This window comes from Enoplosus armatus, chromosome 23 (genome assembly GCF_043641665.1).
Source record: "Enoplosus armatus isolate fEnoArm2 chromosome 23, fEnoArm2.hap1, whole genome shotgun sequence".
NCBI lineage: Eukaryota > Metazoa > Chordata > Actinopteri > Centrarchiformes > Enoplosidae > Enoplosus > Enoplosus armatus.
Window position 1 is genome coordinate 7,769,784 of NC_092202.1, and position 18,862 is coordinate 7,788,645.

Consider the following 18,862-nt stretch of genomic DNA (forward strand, 5'->3'; position numbering starts at 1 on the left):
AAATTGAGCCGTTAATCTAGCTGTTAAACCAGCTAGGTGTGAGAAATAATGTTAATTTAGACACAAAAGATACGTCTCGGCAGAACCCTGTGTCAACCAGGCAATTTATTATAACATATAATATATATATTCGGAAACAAATTAAAGCATGAAAGACAATTATGCTCAGAAAAATAATTAATTTTAATTCTGAAACCAATGTCATTAGTGTCTTTAGCCTAGCATTAACTTTAGCTAACTGTTAGGTTAATATTCCTGAGTCAGTTTTTTGCCATGTTTCATTAAACCAAACGTTAGCATGCTTAGCCGTTAGCTTAATTTACGCTAGGCTAGTTAACTTGTTTGGTTAGCTAACAAAACTTTACTCTGCAATTTACACTTGATAACAACTATAACTACCTGTCAGAGGATGAGACCCAGGCAAAATGAGCTAATGTCACACCAAGACATGTTACTTTAGATTTTGAAAAAGTCCCAAAACTGGGGGTGACTCTAAAGATCTCATAGTAATGTAAGGAGTGTTCTCTGTAGTTCGAAAGACAATGATTCACCAGGCAGGAAAGAGTCAAAAGACGTTTTGGAGTTGTATGTCAGTCTAGTAACAACTGACTAAAACATGTATCATATCAGAGAGAAAGTGCCTTTCAAACAAGAGTCCCTTTATACATAGAGCCAAAGTGGCTACAATGGGAACTGGCAGTAAAGCAGAGGGTGGAAGCAGTCCAGACATCAAAAAAGTTCACAGGTGGGTAATCGAGTTATCTCAAGTTTTTAAAATAAGAGGAAGCCCAATTAGGGGGTGTATCAAGGATCCGGAGGGAATTACTGTTGTAATGAAGAATTCAATAGTGACAGTACCTTTGAAATAAGGGAAGTCTGAAAGTGAAGAGCCAAACCAACCATTTATAGGCCCTGTGTTGTCAGCATTCCAGCAGTGACATGCTCCGTCACGACAAACTCCCCAGTCCCATAATCTAACCTCTAATTTTCCCCAGCTGTAATAATCTCTCTCCAGATGCTGAGCTAAAAATACAAAGAGGAGGCCGGACGACGAAACAGCACGTCCATGTTAGTGATGAATACCCAGGTGAAGGGAGTGTGTTCCCAAAGAAGAAATTGTTCACCAATACAACTACACCGTTAATTATTGACAATTCTGACTAACTTGGCAAACACATTTAGCTGACCAAATATGCCAAGTAGGAGGATTCAGGGCTGTGGACTTCTTATGTAAGACTTTGGGTTATAAACTACAACAGAAGAGTATTTCAAGTCATTTTTTTTTTTTACAAGGTGGACTAGAAGTTAGGTTTGGTGAAGACTTCCCAGTTTGTCAAAAATACCAAAATGAGTCATATGCAATGTACAAAAGAAAAGAGCGTCAGTTTTGTTGGAATTACAGCCATCAAAGCTTTTTAATCATGTGGACAACCTCAAAACCACAGAAGCAGGAAGTACAGGCAATAAAGGTACCATCATGTATTATCTGTAAAATACAGGAAGAAGATGTAAACAGGAAATATTTAAATATCCAAGAAAAATTGTGATTAGCCTCCCTTTTGATCCAAAAAACTGAGTCCTGCCTAGCATATGGTCCAACAAAAGTGGGTACCACTTTCTAATAGGGCAACAGTAGTTTGACAAAAACACTAATGGTTCACTTAGTAGATTTTTTTGGAGCTTTCAACGGCATCTCAGACGCCAGCGGAAAAGGCTAATAAGTGGATACTGGATTAAGTAATCTTTTTTGTCAAACTCTCTAAAGTATCAAATATAAATTGTAATCAGTTGCTTAATTAACGGTTAATCCCTTTGGCTGGTGCAGATTGTACTTTTTTGTTAGCTCTTAGTTCACTTTGATGACTTGTTAGAAAGTTAGGACTAAAGAATAGAATAAACCCATTACTTACAACTTATAAACTTTTTATAATGTGTGCCTAATTAGAAACTGGTACCCAGAAGTAAATGTCAGGCTTCTTCCATGGTTGTCCTCCATCTAACAGGGCTCATAATAGAACTGCTTTGCTCTTCATTTTTTAACTATAACATGACAAAAACATATCACTATCCCAAAATTACAACTAGTACTAAAAATCAACAAGAAGACGCCAGAATTCATAACAAATATACAATATCTATCACTATAATATAGATTTTTTGGAGTGTAAATTGAATCGCTTTGTACATGCAGCCCATCGTTTGACTAATTCTCTTTCAATAGACAGTGCCTCAGGCTTTAAAAGTGCAGCAGTGGGGGTTTCCCTTTAGACAACTGTGGCCTTGTAAAGGTCTGTCTTGCAGTCCTTGCCCTCTGGTGGGTTGCGGCCATTATGGGGCATCTGGACGCTCCTCATCTTGCTCTGGCACTGACGCAGCTCAGCGACGTAGCCCTGGAAGCTCAGGCTGAGCTCAGAGTCCTCTCCCTGGGACGTTTCCAGGGTCCCCTCCTCTAGATGTACCCCCTCCACATCCATCACCTCCTGAACCGTCTGTGCAGCGTCAGCTCTATCGGTGGGTGATTTGGTGTTGGAGCTTTGGTCCGTTCTTCCCTCTGTGCATGGGAGAAAAGAAAGACATGGAAGATTTTAAGGTGGGTTGATGCATTATGGATGGCCAAGATGTCTATCTGAACATTTAAGAGGGCGGTCGTGAAGCATGGCAAACACTTAAAGCTGCATTCATTGATTTGTTTTTGGCCACTTGGGGGCAGCAGAAAAACAGAAAAACAACATATTATCATGTTATAGCCAAACATGTTAGAAAGTAGTTACCTATTTACACGTCCAGCAGACACAAGCAACATTATATTGTTCATTTGGAGACGTGTCCAATATTCACTCAACCGTAAATTCCACCAATTCCTAAGAAAAATATTTTTAGGCGCTAATGTTGTGATCTCTCTTGTGCTAGTTGCTAATCCTGTCTGCCAGTTGATCCTGGACAGGTAGCCCAAGAAGCTAGCAGCCCAAGAAGTTAGCAGCTGCTGCTGGAAATGGGGTTGAGAGGGCAGTATGTGGGCCGCAAAAATCAAAACAATGAGCGAAATAAATGCTAAAACTGGAAGAAAAAAACACTGCGTAGAGCTAAAGCTGTGTTGATAGTTTTTTGTAGGTTTGTCACTATGAGTGACACCTTTCACATAGTAATTTGATCCATCGTTTACATAAAAATATTGATCACGGCAGCTTTACATAAGCAAATTAAAGGCAAACAATCTTCATTTTTCAATAACAGTGACTAATCATAGATACAAAAAACCCAATCATACTTGGCTCTCGCCTCATCTCCATGCACCTTTGACTCATGTGGACCTCCAGGCGACTGAGCACTGACTTCACATTACACTGCACGATGGCCAGATGCTTAGCATGACTACACGAGATGTCAGAGGATCAAAGAAGTGGAAACTTTGTCGCCCGTCGCATGGGTGCACATGCTTTTTAACATCGCTCAAATGAACACATCAACTTAATATGTTTGTATAATCTGACAATTGTATAGTTGTGTAATCCCGACAGCTGTTGTCAAGACAAACTCGATGACATAACTGTTTTGGGTCAAACTTGCTCACTTGCCAAATAATGGGAAAGAACTAAATGAAATTGGACCAGGATGAAATACATGAATTCATGTCCTTGTTGTCACATGTGGTGTATTTCAATATTACCACTCGTACTTCGTTTCAAACAATTCAGAGCTGCATTACCTCATCAGACTGCCCCGAACACAAGTTCATAAACATTTAAATCACATTTAAAGAGGGTGTGTTGGGCATGGGGACTCCAACAGTCCCCCCCCTCATACAAGTGCACTCAGGGGGCCAAGTTTCCGGGATTGAACTCTCCACTTCTTATGTGAACCCTGTGTCCCCACAGACTCTAAACACAGAGGTCTGTGTGACTCAAACACAGCACTTCAACACATAGACTCTCCTAACTCTGCTGATTGTGATTCACTGCTGCTCAGTGCAGATGTAAACACAGCCTGCAAGCTCCAACAGCTGACCTTACACAGACCCCTCAGCAACACCACTACAGCACCACTTGAACCACAGAGGTGAACACGAAACAACTTCAAGGACTTTTCAGCAGCTGTCATGGTCTGGCCTGAAGTTCAAGGACATGATACTGACTTGTGTTTGGCAGTTACGGCATGATATTGATTAAAATGAGATTTATGCTACACAACCCAAATCCCCGTCACAGGGTTTTCCGCAGGATGTGATGTGTTGATGCTGGAATGCAGAGCTGCTGCATGACACATTTTGACGAACTGGAGTTTGTTGAATTAAAAAAAAGTGTATTTTCAAAGCCATAAATTTATCCATCCATCTTCTACCCCACTATTGTCCACTACCTATACCAGTGGTTCCCCCCAAGGGGTCACAAGATAGATCTTAATGGTCATCAAAGTCCTCGAAAATAAGTTTATAATTGCTATTTTCTTGTGAAATTTTGGATTGTTTTACGTCTTCAGGCTTACAAAATGTATCCAAAAAAATGTGGAGGTGAAAATCACTGTTTGCCTCAGTTGTTCTTAACTATTTAACCTTTGACAAGGGGTCACGAGTTAACTTTGCTTCTTTTAAAGAGTCACAATCAGGACTGCAACTTATTTTCATTATCGATGAATCTGCCAGTAATTTTCACCATTGATAAATATTGAACGTTTATGACGTTTTGACATATCTTATTTTGTCCAACCAACTGTCTAAAACCCACAGATATTCATTTTTTGCTTGTAAAATGACATGAGCAATTATTAAAACGAGTTGACAATTCATTTTCTGCCAGTAGATTAATTGTTTCAGCTCTGGTCACAAGCCAAAAAGGTGATTTTGCTTACTCATATGTCTTTGGAAAGAGGGGGAAGCCACATAGTCATAACTCCAAGACAGTATTTTTATTTTAAATTCTATGGATCAATGTTTCTGTACATCTTGCCTTCTCAGCAAGCCAGCACCTCATTAGAATAAGTGTCTTTTCCTTCAAGTCTTCATTATTCACCCCATACAACCTCCCCATACACGTTTTTAATGTCCAAGCGCGCTGAGTCCGCTGTGACGCGTAGAAACGATGTCTTGGCACAGCCGTTTAACATGACCATGCCTCCTGTGGCGAGTCTTGTCCACAGCCGTGGCAGCAGCCGGGGAGCTGAGACAGACCAGCCAGACTGGAAGGGACCCAGCTACAGTCCTCACTGAGGGCCGACTGCCAAAGATCTACGCCGAGTCCTCCTGATGGATGATAAGGCTGGCCTGGGGTCAGCGGCTGCCAGCTTTGAGAGCTGACACAGAGGCACAAGGAGGAAGACCATGAAGCAGGCCCGAAGGCAAACTGAGCCATATGGTCCCCCAGGTGTGCTGCTGAAACAGTCATTACAGAGCAGTTTTTGGAGAGCCTGGCCCAGGGTGGATGTCCCATATACTCCCAGGAATCCTTTAATCCTCTCCGTATGGGCCGAACCTTTGCTCTGAATTAAAACGACCCTCTGACTCTGACTGCAGAGAGGAAAAGGAGACACAATCTCAACTTGCTGAATGAATCCTCTCTCATCATCATGCTTCTTTTTCTTGTTTATGAAGAGATTTATTCTCAACTACACTAAAAACTCCACTGCACTGAGTTCAAATCACTCATATCAATGGAGTTACACTGTGTGATGTCGCCCCCTAGTGGACATCCTAATCCCTAACGACACTGCCGCCTGCCAGACAGAGAGAAGCGATTACAGCCATGATTAAGAAATGATCGTGGTGACGTAGATCAGCAGTTCTCAGTTCTGGTCCTCTGGATACAGACCAGAGCCATTCTGGTTTGGATTTTAGCAGTAAACTACCTGCAGGGCCAGAAACACTCTTGGTGCTATAGACCTGGCGCCTTAGAGTCATTGTTTTAGGTGCAAATGCTCACACTGATGTGAGTGTATGTTGGTTTTTAGTGCAAGAGATTGTACCCTAAGTAAAATTAAATCAGTGTGGTGTGTGCATGGATTTTAATGTGTACCTAAAATGCATGAATTAACTTGTATAGTTTGGTGACTTTGCAGTAGAATCAAAGAAAACAATAAAATAGTATTTCTTTTATTCACACTCATGTGAAGAAGAGCAAGCAGCTGGACCTCTTCCTTTCCACAGCACTTTATTATTTATGGCATCGTGGCTATGTTACGTCTGGAATCAAGAGTGAATTGAGGAACATGTCGATCCACCTCAGCAGCAATTATATCTATTCCTTTGGAACAGTAGAGGGCGTCAGTTAAACAGTAATACACAGATTGGAGGGGGACGCCTGCAATGACTGAGAGCAATCAGATTGACACAGTAAAATGCGACTGAACCACCATTAACTTGTTTGGCCTGATGGACTTATTCATTGGGTGTTTTTCTCTTAAACACATCGTTAAACCTGTGAGCGTGACTTCCCACCCAAAATCAAATATAACAACTTCATAAAGCCTCTGAAAAAGTGGTAAAGTGGAGGCGTGTTAACTTGCTGCATTTCCATGTTTGCAGATTCCTCACAGACTCACAGGTACACCGAGGTGGCAAACAGTGTTAAAAACACGGGTGTATCGAATCATTGCTACGTTTCCATTCTAGCGAGTGGGAGAGAGAAAGACAGAGAGACATTGGGAGCTGGGAGATAGATGAAAACCAGTAGTGACAGTTTCTATCTGTAGCTCAGTCAACTCGTGGATAAGGTTACCATGGCGCCCGGTGGTGGGAAGAATCAGGCTGATGCACTTAGCAACCAGAAAAGAGGAGCGCGCCTGTAGAGGAGCTGAGAGACTTCGATTCCTCCTCATCATCTTGTGTACATATCACCTTACATTACAGCCTGGCTATTAATACAAGGCAGTAAGGTCGCCGTGTTCATGCGCCTTCCATGAAGTGCTTTGAAGTGCGAGATACTCAGCAGCTTTGTTGATGGAAAACAGGTTGAGAGTGATTATCTTCTCTTTTTGTGGAGTTCACAATGTTTCAAAGATGGCATCCTGGGATTTTCTTTAAAGCCAAGAATCTAATTGGATATCTGGACACAGAGAGCTTTTGGCCATAGCTGATACATTTCTGACTCTTACACATATGCTGTAGAAAATAACCCACAATGATTACAAATCAATTCACCACTTGATTATTTACCTTAAAATCTCACAACATGCATAGTGGAGGAGAGGGGAAAATGACAAGTACGGACAGGAAATAGAAAATGAAATCCATCTGCAGGAGATGATAATGATCTTGCGCTCCAAACACAATGAACCACATGACAGCAAGCTTTCAAAGCACAAGTTTCACAGAAGACGGACTCAGAAGATCCACAATGCCACGCTAAAGCTACACACAACAGAGCAGTGATCCCCCCATCTAAAAAAAACAACACACCAAGCACGTAGACGTAGCAACATTTAACAAGACCACACGCCACACTGAGCAATCTGAGCAGAAACACACAGCGACACCCTGAAACCAGCGCACACAGGAAAAGTACACAAAGGAGTGGGAGCTGATGAGAAGAGGAAGCCACAAGGCAAAATGAGACAGAGCCAAGGGAGAACAGGAGAAGGCATGCGGAGGCGGAGAGGAGGTGGTGGAGGTGGAGAAGGGAGAAAACTGAGCTCACAAACGTGTAAAAAGACAGACAAGAGTGATTTCCAATTCTAACATTTATTAGATCTACTCAATCACAGGTACAGAGATTATTGGCAGTGATTATCTACAACAGGCATCTAGAAAGGGAGTGAATGACCCAGATAAAGAATGACAGGCAATTCAACAATGTCGCCAGCGTTAAGGAGCACTTGTCCTCCAATGACTAATTATTTTCACCGCTGCTCAAATTGCTACAGCGGGTTCTGACACCGTTTAATGACTCACCGGTTTTTAGAGAGTTGCGTAAGGGAAAAGAAGAAAATACGCTTTTTGACATTGACATTGTTGAATTGCTCTTAACTAGAGGTGGTGGGATGGAGAGGAATACAGCATTTGTTTTGTAATGACTGTTTAGCATTCACAGGTCCAACACTGTAAAACAATTCCATGGGTCTGGTTTGCTACGATGATTTCTAAATTGTACATAATGAACCCACAATGCCAGGAAACACCGCTGCTAATGGAATCACTTTCAATTGTTCAGTTGCTCTGAATTATAATCTTCAGTACAACATTCAGCGACTACAGTACTGTCAAATATTAATCATTAATCCGTATGCATTATGCATGTTATTAATATTCAAAAGCTCTGCAATCAGTTACATCAGCATTCTCATGCACCCCAAACTACAAAACAAAAGTAAATATGTAACTGGAATATACTAATCCCAGTCGTAAGGTGAACCCAACAATTTGTGGCGTGGCAAGTGACATCCAAGTAAAAGTTACTCACTGAACAAAATATACACATCACTATTTACATCTGCATGCTTTTCTAGGTTTAATAAAAACAGATCCGTTTAAATGATTGGCAAACTGAGGAAGAGTCGATATCAGTTTGTCATTAAAGTGCATCAGAGTCAGTGTAATGGGAGTTTTATCATGGGAGAGAGCGCACACATGCACATACGACACACACACGCAAACACACGGAGCACTGGTTTGTTACACTGTAGAAATACCTGAACTGGACTTTCCCTCTCCACCTGCATCTTGAGACTGGGAGCAGGGTGGTGGTGGGGTGAAGTTGGCTTCAGGCAGGCTGCTCTCGAAGGACGGCATGGGGGACGGTAATGAAGGCAGCAGGGTGCTGTTGGGGCTGCTGATGTCGCCCTCCCCCACGAGGGTCAGGTCAGCGTGGGCGTCCTCCTCCACGGTGCGGAGGCTTGGCCGTGTGTCTATGGACCGGGAGATGGGGGACAGGTGGGTGCCAAAAGTTGGGTGGCGAGGAGGGGGCAATAGGCACCGCCTGGCCCCGGAGTGTCCATTGGCACTGGAGCTGAGGGAGGAGTCCAGGCTCTCCGAACGTAGGCTGGAAGTGAGGGCACCCCGTGAGGAGACGCCGTTCTCCCGGGTCTGTCTCAGGGAGTCAGGAGTGGAGCAGGCCAGGTCAGGTGGGGTTAGGCGCAGGAAATCGGGAAGCACCAGGTCCTCTTTGTTCAGGAGTCCGCGCTGGTCGTTGGCTCGGGTGCTCTGTGCCCGGCTCAGCAGCTCAAAGAATTCTGCAAAAATCAGATCAAACAAGTTCTATCTCACTTAAACTTTCCAAACAGGTGAGCACCTGGAAGAAATGGATTAGTTGGGTTTAACATGCAGCGTAGCAGCCTCACACCTGACAGAGAAAATAACCCTCCAGAGCTGCCAAATATTTCAGTTAGTCCTGAGGCAAAGCAAAGCTCAGAAATCCACCAACAAGTCAAAAAAAGAGAGAGAGAAAGAAGGAAAAGGGGGATTTACCTTCAGCTTCATCTATATTAATCTTTTTCTGTTTTCTCTTTTCCCCTGGGAGTGCTGAGTCTGGTCCACTTGCTCTCACAGAAAAGTCCTTTGGTGTTGACCTCTCATCTCCCTGCAGATGCAACAATAACAATGCACTCTGTTAGGAGATGGAGGGATGGGGGAGGGGGTTGGGGTCGTAAGGGGGGAGGCTAAGCATGAGCTGCCAAGCACCCTACTGAGCAGAGTGTCCAGATTTACTGAGACCCTCATGTAAAGATGAGCCTTGTCCATCTGTCGGCGCAGTGTCTTAACTGACCTTGCTAGTATCTAGACCAAAAGCTATCTGCCTACATACGGTGCAACAACTCAGGCACGGAGAAATATGAGCAAGTGAGTCAGCCACAGGCAGTGTTAGGGCAAAGAATCAGGAAATACACACCAATTTAAAGCTTGTAAATGTTAATAAAGATGAACGTGAGCTGCTATTAAATCATACTGAATGTTGCAGAAGCAGCGCAGCAATAGAAAAAGGACAAAACACCATGTCTGGACTTATAGGCAACATGTTGTGTGAGAGCAAAGATGGCGTGAGTACTTACTGTAGCAGAAAAACTCCTGGTTGGAGGATGGCCCTTTAAGGAGGAAGACTTGGGTTTGTCTATTTGAAAGAGAGAAAGACGTCCATGAAAAATTCATCAGGTTGAGAGATTGATGAGGAGAGAGTGAGACAGAGAGAGGGGAGGCGAGGACTCTTTAGACATGAGAGACATGTTGAATATGTTGAATATGGACATGATTTATAATTGGCACACTACATTTTACAGATTCCAGTGGGAAAAACAACTCCTTTGATCCATTTAAGTTTTTATTTTTTGTAATATTTAGTATTAAATATTGGGTTACAGTGTGTTCGATGGTCTTACCTTTGGCTGAAGCCGGGTCTGCTCGCTCCAACACGACTCGCAGGCCATCCAAACTCGATATGGGGGCACCCAGGTCCAAAGGCTCAGTTTCTCCGCTCTGAAACACAATTTGATGATCGACATGTTAGCATCTTCACCTGTTGCACAGAAGTCTAAATATGTTCCAATTTCTCTGGCTGATATTTGAGTCCACAAGCCTTTGCTTAATTTATAAACCATCTTTCAGCGCCTGCCTGCTGTATAATACAGTTATAATGCCTGGAAACCCACAGGACTAAAATACATCATCTGGCAGGGGTTTAGGGGAGGAGAGGAGGAAAGAGTCGGCATGTTTGAGGGGTGTCGTCATTCTTAATTATAGCCCTGGTGCTCCATCTTCGGAGGCCGGGCTGAGTCAGAGTGCTAACCACCGTGTAGAGATGGAAAAGGATGCGGTCGCTTCCCTCCCCTGACCATGATACTCCACCCTGTGGCACTGTCACACACTGCACAGGCCACTCTCTGGACACACAGGAGCTTCAAACAGATTAAGGCATTGTAGCCACCGGGAACGACTTACTATTTTGGCCACGAGATCGCTGAGGTGGAGGCCATACTTTGCCACCACGGGACGCAGGACCTCAGTGACTGGTTTGGTCGGTTTGGCTTTCAGTCCCACGGAGCGGTTAATGGGTACCAGGTCCAATCTAGGAGCAACGGAAGAACACAAGTAAACATCAGCATCGACATAACATGCAATATTGAAAGGACACTGAGAGATCCAAGCAAACTTGGATTGATCATTCGTACCTAAACAAGGTCCGCTTCTCCAGTCTCAAGTCTCGTGAGCTGAGGGTCAAGCAGTCTTGGTCCAACACCAAAGGCTGTGAGGAAAAAGCATGAAACTAGACATTAGCAACACATAAAGCCCCAACACACTACTGTCCAGTAACTAACAGACACACTCTCCACTTTAATCCTCTGTAACCTTTCAATTCACTTTGGTTGAATTCAGCTTTTTTCAGTTAAGTTCCAACAATGACTCCTCACAAAATAAAACATATTTAAGTCGTAAGTGTTGTTGCACTGAGAGTCTGATAATAAACAGAGGCTTGAGTCATTCGTTCAAGACATGCTTGTCGCTGCATTCTTCTTTCTGATCTATTAACAGCAGATGTTCTTAGCACAAGTCAGTAATTTGTTGGCGGCGTCGGCCTCCCTCACCTTCTCTCCTCCTACCAGGAAGAGGTCGACAGCGGCAATGTTGACGCTAATGTTGTGACAGAGATGTTGGAGGACTTCCCGTATGGAGGCACCGGGCCTGAGAGTGATGGAGGAGCAGGAACCATCAGGAAGCATCACGCTGCAGTGTTTGGGGGAACGTTCCCATGCTCCGACAGAGTGGCGATTATCAGACTATGGATACATGATTAAAAAAATAATTTAACAGAAGGACTTGGTTATGGATGTTGAGTATACATAGATTCGGTTGTAAGTGTAGCTTCAGTGTTTCTTTGCCCTGTGATTTAAGCCATCCGTAAACAAAAAATGAGTGGGCTGACAAGTGAAAAATAAAAAAATAAAAACAACTCTGGCCTATTATGATGGCTTCACCAGACACTGAGCTCTGTGTTGCCATGGTGATCTGTCCAGAGGAATCTTACCTCAATCTTGCCAGCAGAGCAGGAAGTAGCCATCTCCAGACTGGTACCGGATGACAAGGAGCCCTGGGACTCCCTCCGCCCATTACTGCCCCAGTAGTCTGTAAAAAAAAACAGCACAGAGGACGATGAATTCATGCAGATAAGAGACGTATGCACTCCACTTGCATCATATGACACTTATATGTAACACCGAGACAGAGTCAAGCTATATCATGACTAATAACAACGTTTCTTATTCATGATTGTAGTTTAATCTTGGCAAGCAAAACAAGGTGCATGTCATCAAACAAGATATTTGTGAATAAACAGTAGGTGTTTCATTAGATTTAAGTGTGGCTACATTCAGTGAGAGACATTTATGTTAAAGCACCAGTGTGAAGTGCATATTAAGTTCAATTTAACAAGAAAGGAATAATAATAAGATAACTAAAAAGACAACTAAGCCAAATTTCTGACTGAAAATGTGTGACACCTGCAATATTTTGTATACCTATATGACTACTTGTGCTTTTCGAGGATATTTACAAACAAAACAATGAGGAATGACTTAACTAATATATTTTCAATATAATAATATCTTCAAAATAGATGATATTATAATCACAATCCCAAACAAAGGTTTCACATCATCATATCAACCTAATTTTAATATCTTGCCACTTTTAAAACACTGCTTCTTTGTGGATAATTCCCTTTTCAGTGTGTCAGAATGCCAGAGTTGCAACAAGTCTGTTTTTGCCAGTGTACCAGTAGTGTGTGTGTGTGTAATGCTTTGATCACTGCGGGGCAGCGGTGTTCCTACATGCCTCCCCGGCATGTAGCTCATGGCAACTCTGGAGCTGGCAGCAATGTGGTGTCTTCTTCAAGGACACATCAGCACTTTGGAAGTTTGTGTGTTGCAAAAGCTTTACACAGCGGGGATTTTGGCAACCCAAAGGCAACAGGCTTGTTAATTAATTTCTTACCGAGGTTAATGTCGCCAATGTCCTTCTTCTTTGGGCCCTTCCCGAAGCTCCTGTTGCGGGACCACGAGAAGAAGATGCCACGTTTCTTGTCAGCGCTCTCGTCTCTGCTGTCATCATTAAGTGACCTTCCTGACCTCTGCTTTCTGGCCTCCTGTTGGTTTTGGAAAACAAAAACAACATTTTACCTTCCATCCTGGACTGATGAGAAATGTCAACAATGTCATAATCCCAAAAGCAACAGCGGCACCTTTTTTGGAGTGGAAAGGGTAGAGCGGTCAGAGCTGGCACTGTGTTTGGAGGGCGCAGGACTGCAGGGAATCTGGTACGGGTCCGGCAAGGGTCGGCCGTCCACCTCAGCACGCATACACTCTTGGTAAAGGGAGGACTTGAGGAATCGTGAGTAGCTGTCAAACTTCATCAGGTTGAAGATCTGCAGAAAAAAAGAGGTTGTGAGTAAACAAACAGTCAAAGACAGAAGAAGAAGAAGAAGAAGAGAAAATGAAACCCAGACAGAAACAAGAGAGAAGAAACTACTAGTGTTAACATATGGCTACAGCTGATGTTATGACAGGTGTCTTAACAGTTAACATTTCATCATGCTTGTGTGCGGGCTGAAAATATACAGCTCTCTGACTGCATGTCTATGTGTCTGTGTGTACAGTATGCGCTAGATTCTCTGTGGGTGTGTGCCAGTTTGTGTTTATCTCTCTGGTAAAGGCCCAGAGCCCTTTCGTAAACAAACCCAGATGGCCACCAAAAGAACCCAATATGCTTGTGCAAAGTGACTAAAGGCTAGATGAGAACAAACCCCCACTGCACACAGAATCCCTCCCACTAATAACACTGTCTAGGAAAATGTCTTGATCCTCAGGGTTGGTACGGAACAACGGAATAATTCAAATAAGAGAACGTCTGAATTAACTAAAGACATCCACCCATCCATCCATCCATTTCCTGTAACCGCTTATCCTGTGCAGGGTCGCAGGGGGGCCAATCTCAGCTGACATTGGGCGAGAGGCGGGGTGCACCCTGGACAGGTCGCCAGTTTATCGCAGGGCTAACACATAGACAAACCATTCACACGCACACTCACGCGTGGACGTGGGCGCAACAATTTATTTATCAACCAACAGACTGTGATGAGCTCATTACTACTGCTGCTGTCTTGTTGGTACCTGCAGCTGCTGCGTCTTGAACATGTCAGGCCGTGGGGAGGTGAGGACGTCATCAGCCAGCTGGGCTTGGCTGTCGATGTTGACCGGCATAGTGGCCTTGCTGGACAAGAAGCTGTTGTAGATCTCTCCAGCTCTCTGGGACAGCTGCATGAAAGAGAGGCAGAATTTCAAGAAGAACTACAGGAAATTATGTTGCTACGCGTCTTCTCATCTGCTCTTTTATTAATGCGTTTTTGCACGCAAATTATATTGGCATAGTGACTATCTTACAGTGCTGTGTAGTGTAATTTGCACTGAAAAGGCCAAAAAGGGATGAAGGTGTGGAAAAGCCAGACTGTACAGCCTGCAGAGGGAATTGGACGTTGGTGAACTCTGTAAAGATAGCTTCAGGTAAAACTGTATAGTGTAGTCTTCCTCAGGCAACACACAAGTGACATCATAGGTCGCCTGTGTCAGTCACAAACATAAAACTTGTTTACATCTTTATGAGAACTTCTTTACATATTACACACTGTATGAGTTTATCTGCTGATTTATCCCTGTCCCCACCCCCTTTAGGCAATGGTCTGCCAATTCCCAGTGGCTCACAGTATACAGTATACAATAGCACCATACAGCTGCTCTGTAGCTTCATACTGTGGACTTACCTGCTTTTTATCGGTTGCAGGGACATGACTGAAGTATTCACAGGCCTGCCAGAACAAGATATTCTCCTCACTGAATTCTTTCTTGAGAAATTCCTGTGGAGACACACAGCACAAGAGTTTCTATACGATCTCAAACTGGTAATCATTTTCTCATCTTTCTAGCGCTGCTGCTGGTGTTGTTGTTGTTGTCGTTGAGACCAGTAGTGAGGAAAGAAATTAATGTTGTGAACAAGACTGGTGTAAGCGTAGGCGCAGGATAGTGTAGGCGAGCACAGCTCTGATCAGTGTTGAGGGAAGGTGAGGAGCGAGGTGGTTCTCGGACGCCAGAACTTTATGTTGAGCCTTCTGAAGGTATTGTGGGCTAAATTCAAAGGCACATCTTTTATGTGGGAGGTACCGTAGCATAAATGAGAAGCCTGTGCTCTCTAAGGTTGGATATTGAGAACTTGACTTGAACCTGTTCCAAATTTATACAAACCTGGGATTTGTTCAGCAATTTGCTGCTGAAAAACTGATACAGCAAAGCGTAATGACTAGTGAATGTGTGAAAACTATTTCATGCATGAAAGAAGGTGATCTAACATGACAAAGCATTGTATAAGAATGCAGCATTTTTGATGCCCCTAATTGCAGCCATAAAGAGCTTCCAACATATTTTGGTTTCCTTTCCTGCTCAGATAACACGCCATGAATCAAAACAAGGGTTCAATAAGAAACAAAATCAATAAAATCCCAACAACACACATGCCTACTACTCACCCGCTTAGTTTTACTCTTAAATCTGAAACACCAAGACACTTCATGTCAGCTCTTTTTTCAGCGCTTTTCATAACGTCTGACAGGATTTCAATCAACTTGACAAACTTTTTGCCTTTTCTTACCGAGAAGTAGCGCACACCCACTGGATCCTGGAGGAGCCGCTCGAAGCAGGCGGCCCAGCTGGCAACACGCTGCTCTGGAACCCCTCGGTGGCTGCCTGCTCCTGGAAGGCTGCCATTACTGTTCAGGCTGCTCTGGCTGCAGCATCCCTGCAACTGGACTCCGCTGTAGTCTGCAAGACGGGAGAGCGAAATGCAAAGGTTAGAGGGCTCTAATGTTAAAGGGTAACTCCAGCCAGGGGGAATGTTAGAGCCATTCTCCTGTGTGCCCTCCCAGCCTTCTAAATATTCCTGTGTGTTTTAGCCTTTTTGTGTGTCTTCCTTCCTTTTGACAATTTTGACCTTCACTCAATTTCTTAACAGGCTTAAATTTTTGAAAAGGCAAACCAAGTGCTCTAATTTAATATATAAACAAGAAAGCAGGCAAAACAATAAACAGCACGTTTTTAACACGGTGTCGGATTGGGGTTCTTACTAAAATTATTATTAGTAATAATCAATTAATAATTACTAATTACTAAAAACTACAATCTTTTAAACAATTTCCTTAAGAGTACACATTTGGCTTATGGAAATTGCAGGAAAAGGGGAAAGACAAATAATGTGTCAGCAATTTAAAAGTCTTGATCCTGTTGGAGTTAAGAGAGGGAAAACTGTGTCATTAAACAATCTAGAAACAATGGGGAGAAAAGGTGCCCTATAACTGCAGCAAGCGCAATTACAAACAGAAAATGGATAAGATTATAAGACAAAGGTCAAGGGGTTTGAAAAGAAAACTGATGGCTCTTTACTGTACTACACCTCTCCTCTGTGAATGTTACACAACAAGTGAATGTCAAAGTTCAAAACATGTTGTGAGGGAAGTGTGGACCACAGAGCTAACAGGTCTGATTGCAGATGTCACTCAGTTGGTAGGAGAAGAGCAAAGAAGGGGGGGGGGGCAACAAGAAGAGGGAGCAGAATAAAAGAAGAAAGAAAGAGAGGAGACATGGTTGATTAAGAGGGATACAAGGAGGGAGAGCTGGTGAGGATCCAGGAACTGCTGCTCAACTAAAGTGGGGGCTTCGGTCTGAACAGTACCTGCTATCATGGCAGCAGATGGCCACTTTAGAGCTGTGGGCCGACCAGGCAGGGAGCGCACAGTAAAAAACAAAAACACACAAAAGGGTCACAGTGGGATTTGTTGCAGATACATAGCTGTTGTCATTCTGTTGAGAGTCAAACGGTTGGTACGGGCAACCGGTATTAACAGAGTGTGTCTCTGCTGCTGGGAACAGAAATGTTAGCTAGGTCAGGTAAAGTACAGCATATCTTCATCTTGCCGGAACGCCTGCACAAGAAGTAGGGTGGTGCAGCTCCAACTGTGGCATTGTGAAATAAAAAGCACTGTAAATAGTGCATGACATCGCTAACAGCCTTACAGTGAGGTCTTTCAGATTGTGACTAAGGTGGCCTTTACATGACCTTTAAAAAACTACAGTATATCTGAGTTTCTCAGCAATTACCAACTGGATCAGTAGACGCCTCATTAAAATTGCGTTTGCTTTATGTTAAGTATGACAATCTGAGGAACTGTTCTTTTTTTACAATCAGGCAAAATGGCCGGTTCCTCTGCGTCCCTGAAAGCCGCTGTCTAAAGTTCGCTGACAAGCCATTGGTTTGGACTTGGTTTTAATGTATTAGGACTGAGGCTCTGGGATCCGTGTTTACCACATTGTGTGCCACTCAGTTAATGAGATGGCTTTAGAAAGCAAACAGCCGTGCACATCTGATCCGCATCCACAGTGAAAGGAGCGGAGCTGCACTCCTCGTCGCAGCCTCTGTCAGCCTGTTAGCAAATGCTATTAAAGGGAAGACCAGACAGCATGCACGCTAGCCCCGACTGTAACCCAAAACACGCTCAACAAACATCCTTTGTTAATGAGGCATGCTGCCTACAGTGAATACACTAGGTCTTTTTATTAGACCGTTTAATTGAGCAACTACAAAGTTCTTGTGTTGAGGGTAGAGCAGAAAAATGAAATAAAAAAAAGCCTGGATAAAGCACTGCAAGCTGGACACAATGAAAACATGCTAATAAAAATGGATGCTTAAGAAAAAGCGGTAAAATCTTGTGATTCAATTCAGTTTTAAGCAGTCACTTACAGAGCTGGCATTCTTTTCTATGTTTCAAATCAAATGACCATGTTTAGATTTTTAGAGAACAGTGTTTTAAGGTAGTAATGAAAGAGTTGTACTCACCACCATCTGAGGAAGCAGCAGACTGAAAGAGAACAAAGAGAGACATGAGTGAGAGGCTGCCCTCATGACCTCCTGTGCTGAGACAAGAGACTGAAGATGGGGCTGATAGCAGTGTCTCTTCAGGCATCCCACCAGTCGCTCTGAGGTGTCTGTCTTTGTGGTTTGTGTGTGAGAGTGTGTGTGTGCTACTGGGAAAGGATCAAGACCATTAATTTGTAAGTGGGTGGACCCCTGGCCTCTACCACACACACAGATGTTCACACCTCCACACCAGGACCCAACCCTCATTTTATATTGTCCTCACTGCCCATGAATGTGTGCATTCCTGCTAACTGCAGTCACAAAGATCAGAGCTCATCAAGGCAGAGCTACTTGAGAGGCCATCACTGGCCATAATGGTCCTCTTTTCACTTGCTAATTCAAGGGCCGAGTGGTTTATGCGTGTGTAGATGCCCCTGAATGAAAGGCAAACAGCACAAGCACCCCTAGTGGGCGTGGAAATTACACGGTGACAACTTTCCATAATTGGGTGTAATTAAAGCCAAGGAATAATGCTAAATAAAACACCACCCGTGTCTGATCTTATGACGGATCAACAAATATCCACATGGCAATACTTCAGTTTGAAATCACTGCCTCAGTATTGGGATTCTGTAAAATCTGTGGCATAATTTTGGTTGTACTAATAAAGAAAGATTTAAAGCTCAAACCACTGAAGCTGTTGTCGCAAATATATTTAAATGCAGGGGAGGATATGAGAGGCGCATCTTAGGGCTTGGTCCAAGAACACTCGGAAAATTGGTGCGTTGGAGGATTCATCTGAAAAGGGGAGACTATTTCCAGAAGAGCGCTTTCTGAGCTGCCACTTCAAAGTGTGAATATCCAAGGCTGGTAATACATCTAAACAGGGCTCTTATTGCCAGGCTGGTGCCTTGGTGTGAGCAGTACACACAGTTTGTGCTTTTAGTGGAGTTGTATAATACGGGACTGTAGAGCTACAATATTATAGAACAATGA

General features: G+C 43.4%; 1 protein-coding gene across 1 annotated transcript in view; it reads right to left on the reverse strand.

Annotated features, from left to right (window-relative positions):
• Nucleotides 1–1,396: 1,396 nt before the first annotated feature.
• rgs12a (regulator of G protein signaling 12a) overlaps nucleotides 1,397–18,862 on the reverse strand; it is a 34,247-nt gene continuing 16,781 nt past the window's right edge. The window contains exons 3-18 of the mRNA XM_070929744.1: nucleotides 17,846–17,867; nucleotides 16,685–16,717; nucleotides 15,608–15,777; nucleotides 14,727–14,819; nucleotides 14,080–14,223; nucleotides 13,152–13,334; nucleotides 12,905–13,055; nucleotides 11,940–12,037; nucleotides 11,500–11,691; nucleotides 11,086–11,159; nucleotides 10,856–10,982; nucleotides 10,297–10,393; nucleotides 9,973–10,031; nucleotides 9,392–9,503; nucleotides 8,617–9,156; nucleotides 1,397–2,551 (exon numbers count right to left, since the gene is read on the reverse strand). Coding sequence (XP_070785845.1) covers nucleotides 2,265–2,551; nucleotides 8,617–9,156; nucleotides 9,392–9,503; nucleotides 9,973–10,031; nucleotides 10,297–10,393; nucleotides 10,856–10,982; nucleotides 11,086–11,159; nucleotides 11,500–11,691; nucleotides 11,940–12,037; nucleotides 12,905–13,055; nucleotides 13,152–13,334; nucleotides 14,080–14,223; nucleotides 14,727–14,819; nucleotides 15,608–15,777; nucleotides 16,685–16,717; nucleotides 17,846–17,867 — 2,382 coding nt within the window. The 3' untranslated portion in view covers nucleotides 1,397–2,264. The remainder of the gene's footprint in view (nucleotides 2,552–8,616; nucleotides 9,157–9,391; nucleotides 9,504–9,972; nucleotides 10,032–10,296; nucleotides 10,394–10,855; nucleotides 10,983–11,085; nucleotides 11,160–11,499; nucleotides 11,692–11,939; nucleotides 12,038–12,904; nucleotides 13,056–13,151; nucleotides 13,335–14,079; nucleotides 14,224–14,726; nucleotides 14,820–15,607; nucleotides 15,778–16,684; nucleotides 16,718–17,845; nucleotides 17,868–18,862) is intronic.